General features: G+C 35.4%; 1 protein-coding gene across 5 annotated transcripts in view; it reads right to left on the minus strand.

The window, feature by feature from the left end:
• Positions 1–12,288, minus strand: part of CGNL1 (cingulin like 1) — a 63,894-nt gene that overhangs the window by 7,629 nt on the left and 43,977 nt on the right. For all 5 annotated transcript variants that reach the window (XM_056345678.1, XM_056345677.1, XM_056345675.1 and 2 more), the window contains exons 11-14: positions 9,553–9,705; positions 8,722–8,892; positions 5,529–5,690; positions 4,645–4,734 (exon numbers count right to left, since the gene is read on the minus strand). In XM_056345678.1, coding sequence (XP_056201653.1) covers positions 4,645–4,734; positions 5,529–5,690; positions 8,722–8,892; positions 9,553–9,705 — 576 coding nt within the window. The remainder of the gene's footprint in view (positions 1–4,644; positions 4,735–5,528; positions 5,691–8,721; positions 8,893–9,552; positions 9,706–12,288) is intronic.

The raw sequence follows: 12,288 nt of genomic DNA on the forward strand, positions 1-12,288 counted from the left end.
GGCCGCCCTCAAGTCTTTACAAATGCTTTTGCAGGCATAGCTAATGTTACTGCAGCATTTGTGCTATTCACTGCACATTTACTATGGTTAATATCACCTTGGGAACACAGTGAACACCTATGCCAATTACTGTACCTGCAAAAAGACTGACAAAGGTTTCAGTGGCCACAGCATTCTTTCCTGCTTTACAGCAGTTATGTATGAACTTGCATAAACACACCATCACAGTTAAACAGCTCTAAGTTACAGATTTATTCCACTAAAGGTCTTTCAAAAGCTGTTGGGAATTCTTGCATTAAAAAATTCTGCAGGCAATGCTAAGAATGTGAAGGTTAAACAAGTACAGCACATTAAATTTTACCTTAGGCCTTTTTTTTTTTTTACCACATTCCAGTATTAAAAGATGTATTTTGAGTTAATCACATCTTTAACAAAAGTCATTTGCACTGTTTCTGTAGCTTTGAAACAAATATAATACAAACAATGGTAGTAACGCATGCAGTTGCATATGTTATTGTCACAATATGGTTTCAGAACAGTAGGAAGCATTCCTGAAAACTAAGGTCATAACAGTTATCATAACACAAATGTTAGCACATGGCTGTGTTCTCAACAGCTGGGTCATTTCCTAAAAGCTCTCATTGTCACATAGAAGCCTAATAATAGTGGTTTATACATTATATATAAAATTAGAATCACACACTTATAAAATAGCTGCATTTATTAATGAAATATATGAAAAAAGTTATGATGTGAGGGATTACATAGACTTTATTCCACTGTTAATTGCTTTAGCCATGAAGACAGACAAAGAAATAAAGCGAAATTCGTAATAAAATGAATGACTAATTAAAAATGCAACTGTTAACTGAAGAAAGGGGTTTTGTTTTATGTTGGAACTTGCTTAATGGACCACTCTAAAGTTCTACTGTGTTCTTACTGTGCTCAAAGGCTGTGACAAATTTGTGCAACCTTCCCAAGATCTCAAATTAAGGAATTATTTAGAGGGCAATTATTATATTTCCAAGATGACTGCTACTGTTGTTGGACACCCCATGGCAAAAGCAACCTCACAGAAAAACAGTGGCAGACAGAAAAAGTACTGTATCTGATTAGGATCAGAAAGCTATGTGCAAATATATACAAGAGCTTGTAAAAAGAGAATGGCAGTAGGACACAACTCTTGCTGGGGGAGGTGGAAACTGTTTTCACTTATCTTCTTGCAGTTTTCATTAGTAAACATATAATAAACTGCACAAAGGAAAAACACAGTTGTCTGCCAAAATTGCTCAAACTTTTCACTTGTTTTACAGCAGTTAAGATAGGCTCTGTGTACATACCATGTGGAGCTTTGTGCTTCACATTCTCCATTTCCTATATCTAATATATTTTAATTATATTAAATTAATAAAATATTTCTACAGCTTAAGGCAACAGTTATCTCAGTTGGACTTGAAGAATGCTAACAACAAAGAATAGAGAAATAGCAATAGTATCGGATTTTACAAAGCTTTATTAGACATAACAGCATTCTGTGCCAGCTTTAGGATTAGAAGCAGCTGTTGAGTTCATTATTAGCGAATGCAATTTGATGTCTAATAATATTTTAGATGCTATCACTATTGTTTACTATCTCGCATTAGGCTGACAGCCTATATTTCTTGCTAATACCCAATTAGGGAAAAATAATATATATATATATGTACCTATATGTATATAATTACATATACAATTCTGAAGTACGCCACAAGAAACTCCAATGTTTAACAAGTAAAACAAGCTAAAGTCAAACAAACCCCTTTGATCTTTCATAACTGAAAAGCAACCTTCATGTCCACTTATTCGCTGTTTGCTTCCCACACCTGGTGCCAGCTAAAGAGCCAGTACAGATCTATCCATTGGGAACACTTTACCAAAAGGAAGTGAACGTAGTCATTGCAATTTTTTTCTTCTGTACTTATTCTAAAATGGTCACGGAAACTAGCTAGTCTGTTTTTTGCACTTACTGGAAACAACTCTGAAGTCAATAGACTCATGGTTGCATTTTCACAGCACACAAGAATTGATGAGGGCATCTTAAGTGTTTTTCAATTATATTTGCAAAACCAAAATGGCGATTTGCTTGTTCATAGGAAAAAAGCCATCGCGTACTAAAATGTGGTCTGTTCCTGCTCCTTTCAGACAGAAAAGGTGGCTAAGTGCTTTCTGTGTGTCTGTGTGTGTTGATCATTTTGCTTTCCAGACCTGCCAATACCTTATCATTTAAAAAGTAACGGGGTATGATCCACCTTTCTCAGAATCTTTTTTACTTTGTTATGGTAGTTCTCAAGAACAAGGCAGGGAAGATGAGAACCGTGTCTCCTGCAGCCATTTCCAGATTCAAAAGTGTGTTTAAATTGAAAAAGGGCAACATTTCACAGTAAATGAAATGTGAACTATCAGCCTTGCCAGTGTTTATTCAAACACTTAGCTTTATGCAAAATAGAACTGGTTGTTTCAATTTGTTTTTCCTAGAAATTTGAGTATTATAGTTAATTATCAGTATATTAAAATAACACATTTCTAATTAAAAAAAACATTTACAGAAATACAGATATTACCAAAGCAAATCCATTATAATTTCTCATGTCATTATAAATGCTTAGCAGACCTTTCAGTAATTTGACTACTTAGTCATTCTGGCATAAATTCAAAACAAAGCAACCTTTGTAACTCATGTGTGAAACGAGAAACTCCAGACCTCAAAATAAACACATCTTTTACCCATTATGTAACATTTTGGTCACCCATCTGTATTTTAGGTTTCCATTCAGTTAGCAAATTAACTTACTATAGTACCCACTAGTGCAGCTATGACTAAAGCTCTTTTATTCCAGGCATAGACTCTAGTATTAAAGGCTTCCTAATTGAACAATAGCATGACCCCACATTATTATAGGTCCTCTACATTCTATTTCACCCACCAACTCACAGTCTGTACAGTATCAATGGAATAATAGCAAAAAGACTATATTGCAATTAAATAGAATCCTAGTAACTTGAGTCCCAACAAAGCAGTAATGGTGCCTTGGCATTTCAAGGATTCATCAAAGCAAGCTGAGCTCTCACTCACTCTAAAATGCTTCAGCTGTCTCGGTGGAATATACAATTTCATTGAAAAGACACAGAAACTAAGATTTTACTTTCTGTTCTCCCTCTGAAATTAAAGCTACTCATAAGAACACCAGCAATTATTTTTTTTTTGGAGAAAGGAAGAGAAATGAACAAAGAACAGACTATTGCGGGTTGTACCTCAATGCAAATTGTCTCCTGGATTTCTAGGAAATTACTAAGATACAGTACTTAATGTAAAGCTACAGTAGTAGACATGCTGTAATGAGCTATGCATCAGTTTCACATCTTTCAGAATGTAAAACAAAGGCAAAGAACATTGCCTATACTGTAATAGTTCGAGACAGTGACATCGCCATATTCCTTTCCGTGGACTAATGAAAAACTTGCGTTATACTGACTATTCGACCGTGGATGCCCTGGTTACTTTTTCAATCATCGGGCCCTATTCTCTACTTTTCTGGTTTATTATAAATTTTTGTTACAGGACCTATAATTTCCCATGTCAGTTCTTTCAGAAATCTTTAATAATATTATTAAGGCCTCTTTCTTCAGAACAATGAACTCCTAATTCTCTTACACTTGGTGATTACCAGCTCAACGGCCTCCTTTCCACTAGCTTACTCCATTTACCCCCCCTTGTACATTCACTGGCCTTACTGAATATGGAAGCAAAATATTAATTTATTTGAAGGTGGTGTACCTGGATTAGTTTTTACCTTGATCAGTACCTCATCATACAGTTTCCACTACTTCTACTTATACAGCCAAGAACCTTTTTGTTACTTGTTTGAATTACTATGATAGGTCTTACTTAGCTTGGCAAATCTCACTTTATCTTTAAATTTTCTGCCTCATGAGACACAACCTTGTTAATAAATCCTTCTCTTTCTGGACTGTCTACTCATATAACACTTCTGGAACTAATGACTGAATGTTTTATGTGGAAAACACTTTCCAACTGTCTTATCTTTGATATACCTTCATCCGTTTTTACACTTGTAATGAAAATAAAGCTTCCTCTCTGTTGAAACTGGCTAGCATCTTCAGTTCAGCTGACTTCACTTCTTAATTCCACAATTTCCTAAGGTCCTGCTTCTTTGAAATCAACTCTATTACACTGGCCTACTTTTCAGTAAGGTTAAAAAGTTGTGATCTTTCCATGTAAGACACTTTCTACAACAGACTTACCACCTAAAACTAAGCCTAAGATAGTATCACCTCTACATGCATCAATGATTACTTGATGAAGCTCACTGCATCAAGAATATCAGGGGATGATCCTGGTCTTCAATCTTTATATTCAATCTGTGTCAGTCTTCCAGTTAGGAAAACAGGAAAAAAATTGGTCTGTGATGACATTGAGGAGCATATTTAATCATGTTTGTGAACCTTGCTTTTTTGGATTTACATACTTAACTATAGTATACAAACCAAATTTCTGAACATTACGTAGTTAATAATTATTGTTTGTGATCCTAAGAACACTTTTTCCTCATCATTATAAAACAGTTGGAAAAGTTGCTCAAGTACCTGTTCTCTGCATCTACTGATCCTCTCAGACAATAAATCTGAATTAGTCTTTTCTTCATCAAGCTCAAGTTCCAGGTGAGATAACTTGTCCTATGTGGAGCAAAGAAAAGTAATTTCAACAGAATACATTCCCATCATCTTCAGATTGCTACCAGAGCATTCTTCCTTAAACTTCAAGGACTCAAACTGTCTGAAAGACTAGACTTGAAAAGTGAAATGCCTCTGAAAACACATACACAATCTAGAAAAAGAGATGGCAGGAAGGTATGCCTTTAAGTACATTTGTTTGTCTAACAGAAGTGAAATAGAAGTTTCATTTCTTTTTTTAACCACTCCTACCAGTTTCAAGAAAATAAGAGAAATTATGTAATGTTTCTAGAATGTCTAAGTTACATTACACATTTGGAGGACAAATTTCTTTTCATATGAGTACAATGGTATAAAAGTGTTTGTTTATGAAAGTCAAATGACAGTTTGGTTGAACTGAAGTTACGAAGCTAACCCCATAACAAGATAGAATAACAATATTACTCAGGTTCCTGAAAATAATCAATATTAGACGCTACATAGAACTTACACTTCTAAATACTTGTGGAGTGATGGGCCTATGAGTGAAAATAATATACTTTTGCCTGATAAACTCTAGAGAAAATTAATTCTAAAGTTAATTAAAATGATGGAAGAACAACTGCAATTTAGAATACATCTTGCAACAATAGATATGCTAACAGACTATCTTTAGAATATACCAAAAGAATTCCTGCAGTAGTAGTACATGGGTTTTCAACAAGTTATTTTGCTTCTTCCCAGGCAGAATCCATGTGAAATACCAAAATTATTTTAATCATTCTAAGAAGAAACCAACCCTTAAAAATTTCTTTTACCTCCATTAGTTTGATTTGTCTTGCCCGATCATCTTTTAAGTGGCTTTTGGCTTCCAGTTCATACTCCAAGCCTTTCACAGTCTGTTCTAGCAACTGAGTCTTTGTTATTGCCTCATCCTGAGCTCTCTGGTGGTCCCTCAAGTTTTCTTCCATAAGACGCATCTGAAACAGTAAGATTACAGTAATACACTTTATACTGTACTTTCTATAAATAAGTGATGTCAGTAAAGGGGATTGACTACAAACAATCCAGAAGCATGACAGGAATTGCAGTTATGTTTTTCACAGTAATTTTTCTTTTATCCACAAGATGGCACCAAGAAAATAAACTTGGATTAAATATCAGCTCTAAAGAGATGCTTCACACTACAGGTTTTACAGTGACTATTATGCATAGTGGGGTGGTTTTTGTTATTTATTTCTTTTTACCCAGTTACAGCAAGCCAAAATGTTTACAGTTTTCTAAATGGTTGTATCTTTGAAACTTCTGCAATATTATTATTTTCCTTTTCAGATTACCAATACTTTAACTTCTAAAAAATTATGTCTGAGGCACTTCAATTACAGCTTTTTACCAATGACACAATTGCTAACATTTGTGTATATATATCGATACATGTATGTATTAGTATAACTTTCAGATATAGTAGGGCTATCTGCTGAGGACAAAAATTTCCTATTCCAACAGCTGTGTGTACTCAATAAAATTACCTAAAAACTTCACAATACTTTAAAAAAATATATATATAGTGAGAGGGGTTTTAGGTGAGACTGTGATCATTCCTTATAACTTGTAACATATACAATATATAAGGGGTTTTTTTCTTCAGCATACAGTCTTCATATATTTCTTCTGTTTACTCAAGTGCTTATTTTAGTGATGAAGCTAAAATAATGTATTAGTGACTATTTACAGAGTTTGCTACCTATTGGTAAGTCCTGACAAGTCAACATTGGACATCTCATGACTTGGTGTACAGCTAATTAAGCACAGAGATCTGTGTATTAACAGCATTTCATATGCATTTAACTACGCAAAATGACATCAGACTGACAACTTTCAAGATTGGCATCTTTTATGTATTCACAGAGAACTTACATTAGACACAGAAATGAAGACCTCACATACTGCCTTGCAAGACTGTTTAATATTTTTTCTGCTAGAATACAAAGATGATACTCATGTTGCCATTACCATTACATTCCTCGGCTTTTGATGAGACTCTCAAAAAGAATGTTTTGTGCACTATAACACTTACCCAAGAGGATTTTGACAGACAACAGACTCTTTCATGTTGAATAGAAAGACTATCTATTTGTACTTCTTGTTAAACACAAAAGAGGAAGAGATAATAAAGACTTTCAACTGTCCCGAATATTTAGTCTCTCTAGAAAGTCTGCTATTTAATCTCCCTATCCTATATTTCTAGATTTTATTTCCTCTTTTGCAGCTAGTTACCATATGTATTGGGTCTAGATGAGCCCCACAGCAGCCCTCATAGTGCTGTGCTTTGCATTGGTAGCCAGAAAGGTAGTGAGAAGGCACCAGTGTTTTGGCTGTTGTGAGCAGTGCTTGCCCAGCACCAAGGCTACCTCTCCAACATTCCCCCTGACCCCTCTCACCACACTGGAGGTGGGAAAGAACTTGGGAGGGGACACAGCCAGGACAGCTGACCCACACTGACCAAAGGGATATTCCATACCGTATGAAGTCTGCTCAGATATAAAAGCTAAGATAAAAGGAGGAGGAAGGGGGGCATTCGTTATTTACAACATTCATCTTCCTCTTCTGGAGCAACCGCTACATATAGTGAAGCCCTGTTTCCTGGGAAGTGGCCGAACATCACCTGCTGATGGGAAGGACAGGATAAAAAACTTTTTGTTTTCCTTTGCTTCCACAAGCACAACTTTTACTATTGCTTCACTAAACTGCCTTTACCTTGACCCACATGTTTTTTTCATCTTATTTTCTGCTCCCCTGTTCTGCTGAGGAGAGTGATAGAGCAGCTTGGTGCACACCTGGCATCCAGCCAAGGTCAACCCATCACACCATACTACATTTTTAAAGCCCTAGTATTTTAAATATTGCCTCATGGAGATGTAGAATTCAACCACCAGTAATATTTTGTCCTTTATATAGTGTTTGGGTCATCTTTTTGTCAAATAATGAAGGTTTATTTCGTTCTGAAATTTTTGCTTTGTATTTGTCTTGTAGTTGAAATAGGTAATACGAGAAGTATTTTTCATAATAACTGTAAACACGGTATGTATACATATTTACATACACACATATAGAGATATCTTTTATCTAAGCTGTCTATTCTCACTTATTCAACTTAAAAGCCATGTTCTCAATATCCCAGTTTTTGCTTTCAGATTTCATTTTGAGTCTTCATCCCTTTACAAAGACTCTCCATCCCTGAATGGAATAAGTATAGAAGGAAAACAGAATAATATATAGGAACTATACTTTCTTCTATTGCTGTTCTTTTAAACTGAATTTAAAACAAGTTTGTTGAGGGGTGAATACAACATAAGAGAAATTCTGAACTGGAAAAATCAAACTTAAAATATTCTACGTACGTAAAACATCTGTGACCAGTGTATTCTCACAGCTTTTCCAATTGCAGAAGTATATACAGATCTTTAGACTGGACTGTCTTTATCGCAAACTTTACATGCTAAAAGGCAGACACTTCAAGATTGTGGTTGATTCTTGGTTGCACAGACACCTTTGTCATTTACATCTGCAACCTGGCTGATATGAAGGAAGAGAAGAATGTATGTCAACTCCTTTAGAGCCAGAATTTGGTTCGGAGTTTGGGTTGTCTTTTTCTAAATAACATCTGGGTTTTTTTCCCAATTCAAGATTATTTCCACATTCTTGATTCCTTCAGCAGCAGGCATTAAAAGAGCAGAAAATCATCAATGGAATCCTTGTCATATCACTTAAGATAAATGCAGAATCTGACAAAAGAACGCATCTGTCAAACAGGAAACACCACTTCCCTGGCAGAAGTAATACACTGATCATCATCATGAAGACCAAAACTCAAAAGCCTGGTCATTGAGATCAGTCTCTCATGATGAAGTACACAGAAGAGTGATAGCAAACAGTTATTGTCTTGAAAACTATCTGAGCTGAATTTTAGGTCAAAGGTTAGAATTTGTCACTGAACTTACGAGTCATTACCTCATCTTGCATTCTCATGGTTGTCAGGCGTGATTTTTCTACCTCAAGGTTTTTCTCTTTTAATTGTCTCTGCATATCTGCAAGTTCCCTACGATTTTTCTCCTTGTATTCAACAAGCTGGTTCTGAAGCTCCACAGCTGATGTTCTTGAGACCTCTACCATTTCAGACATCTGGGAAAAAACCACATATGTTTTTTTTTTTTTCCTACAGTAGTACTACATAAGGTTCTGTCATGCTTAATACACCAAACCAGTTTTTTTTCCTCCAGCTTCAAAATTCATCTCAGTACTCTGAAAATTTATCAAATATGTTCCCACACAAATGAATATCCATGCAGAAGTGTGAAAACACAGAACAGCAAGGTTATTTTCTAATAGTATGTGTGGCAAGACTATTCTCTTTTTGTCTGTCAGCAGTTTTTCCAGCTGGCTGACATAATGAACTACAGTTATATTTCCGTATATCAATATTAAGTTGTACAGTTTACACACACACAGCAAAATAAGTCTAATGCAGTAGCATTTTGAGAACCAGCTGTGAAACTCTGGAAATCACTGTAGCATGCATTAGAACTGAACTCAAATCTGGGATCTTGTTTAAACAAAACAGAACTGACAACAGTATTTTGAGATAGTGGTGTTCCAAGCACTGTTTCCAGCCCTGAAAGCTTTTAATGATATTATCTATCTTAAAGAGACTAATAGTAAAGTTTGCATTTCACTTTCTTTTACACATTAAAGAAAAAAAAAATTCTTTATAATTTAGCAGCTCATTTGCTTCTGTGTGTTAGATATTCAGATTCGTGCAACCTCTTTAGAGTGAACTCATACCTCTTCCTGTAACTTTTCAACAGTCTTGTTCAGTTGCAATCGTTCATTCTCCATTTCATTCTTTATCTGCTTTAACTGTTCTTTCTGGTGAGTTTCATCTTTTAACTGCTGAGTTAACTGTTGCCGTTCCTCCGAAATAGAACGGATGTTCTCCTGCAGTAGATTTAAAAATATGTATAATTAGAAAAGAGGGTCTATGTTTAATGCCTTAAAGGGATGTTATATAACACTCTGTGCAGCAGTAATAATACCACCAGCTGCTTTAACATTTAGACAAATTTAAATTTAAAAGAAGAGTTTATAGAGTTACAGTTTGCTAGCCAGTATAGGGCAAACATTATTACACTCTTGCAAGGTTTGTAGGACCGAATGTAGACCCTTTTCATGACTGTTACATGCAAAGCACACACTCCTCTGCAGCTGCACACACCCGCAAATCCTATCTCCGGCGCAAATGCCATATTCATTTCAGGTTTCACATTTTCCTGTATATCCCTTTAATGCTCCCTTAAAAGTTTTACTCAACGGTCTTTTTTCCTCAGTAAAAAAAATATAGTACAAATCTGTTCCTATGATGAGTGAGGACAAACTACTGGGGATTTTTTTTTCCCTGTTGATATGCTTCTGTAGCACCCAGAAGCCCTACTCAAGATGACGTCTCATTGTGACAAATGCTGTGCAAACAGAACTTTACAGCTTCTAGCACAGAAATGCCCTTCCTGAAAGAACTTTTGTCATTAATGTTCATCCAGACTTTAATTATCTGGATTAAATTTTGAATGAACTGCAGAGCTATGCTGTATGCTTATCTGCCAGGAGGTCCAAATGTTTCTGCTATCACATTCGGGATGTTTAAGAACTTAATACCCTCCAACTTCTAAGTACCGTTGATCACCAGAATAACTGACTGTCACAAGTTCATTTTAACACAAGAAAAGCGAATTATCTTCTATCTGCATGTTGGGACTTTCACCTCTTCCGTCTTCCTGCATAATAAAATACTGTAATGGCTATACTCTAAATAGACACTACAAGACTAGAAAAAAAGGGTTTATTTTTACAAAGTCTGAGAGGCACCACTAAACTGATTAAAACCAGATTATGGACAATTTAAATTGTTCCAACATAAAAGTGTAAAAATCAAAATCACCATAAATGGTAAAAAGCATTCCAAAACATTGGTTTACATTTTAATATTGGAAATACAAAGTTTTGTTGAATATCTACTACCTATGATGTTTACTTTATTACATGTCAGAAAACTTTAAATGTGAAAACACAGTAGTATTTCTGTAGGCAACATAGATCAGAATCTCAAAAAACAGTTGTTCTGTTGTAAAAGAAAACAAAGAACGTCATCAAATGTTATAAGTTAAGAGATTTCTTTAGATTTGGTCTCTCTTATGTTCCTCTATAATCTGTCAACAAAAGACATCTCTGATATACAAACAGGAGTTATGGTGGATGCCTAAGAAGTGTATAGGTAACCCTGAAACATGCTGGGGGCTAACAGATACTGTTTTGCAAAGCCTAATTCTACACCAGAATTGGTTTAGCTGACACCAAAGGATTTTAAGAACCTTGAAAAGGTTCAGCTTCAGCACTTCAGTTCTAAAAGCTGCTGAAATCTTAGGACCCTGCTAATGTGCCCTATTTGAACAGGTTATAGCAACCTCATGTGCATTCCCCTCAACCAGCCTTTCACAGCTCATTTAACTTTACTGTTTGCTTACACATCCTTGAGAAACAAACTGCACAGACACAGATCAGTGAAATACATTGTGGCAGAATAATAGTGCCAGCAGGATCCTGTTCTGCTTTTCCAGTGTGCTGAAAAGGGAGGAGGTAAACAGAAAAAAAGTGACTCTCTACTTCAGTTATCAACAAAAAACCAAAAACCAACCAACCAACCAACAAAAAAATCAGTCACTAATAAGACAATAAATTTAATCTACTAACTAGGGCAATTAAACAAATAATAATAGGTATGAATAATTACAATATTTAAAGAAAATAATAATAATAGGGGAGCTTATGCAAGCAGTGGACCACTTCAATTTTTAACAGGTCATGCTAACCTTTGCCTGATTTTCAGATACGTAGCAGAATGAAATGCCCAAGATTGAAATTTAGCTTTTTCTCCTTCGAGTTATATTCTGGCTTCCTGAAAAGAAAAATCTGTACTTTCCATGTATTGCATCTCCCCATTTTCATAAACATATTTTTTACTGTTTATTACTAAGAAGGATGATAAAACAAATACTAAGTACATTACTAAAAATTAGGAAGTGTTGTAAAGTTTTAATCGTAATTATTTTAATAGAAAATGGAATACCTAGGTTCCAAGGAGAAATTTCAGTTTTGCTGAACTTGTGTTTTATTAGTAGTTCAACAATAAACTGACAGTGGCAATACTGCTTCAGAGTATCATGGGAACTGAAGTTCAGGTGCTTCATGCTCTCGTTCTCCCCACATCTGTTAAAATCCCTCATGCCTGTGTCCCTCCTGTGATGCATCAGAAGCCGTTGAGCCATCTGATGTGCCATAAGAATCAGGACTAAGCCATTTCCTGGACACAGTAAAAATCCTGTCACTTTCCAGCCTCCCATTCTGGTAGATCACATTTACTAGTGACTGGAAAAAACAAAGGCTTCCCTGGGAAGACTGGAAAGAAAGATCTACAGCAGTGTTGTTTCTTACCAAATCAACAAGTTTTTAATGCACCATCGGACAGCT

The sequence above is a fragment of the Falco biarmicus genome, chromosome 7 (genome assembly GCF_023638135.1).
Source record: "Falco biarmicus isolate bFalBia1 chromosome 7, bFalBia1.pri, whole genome shotgun sequence".
NCBI classification, from domain to species: Eukaryota; Metazoa; Chordata; class Aves; order Falconiformes; family Falconidae; genus Falco; species Falco biarmicus.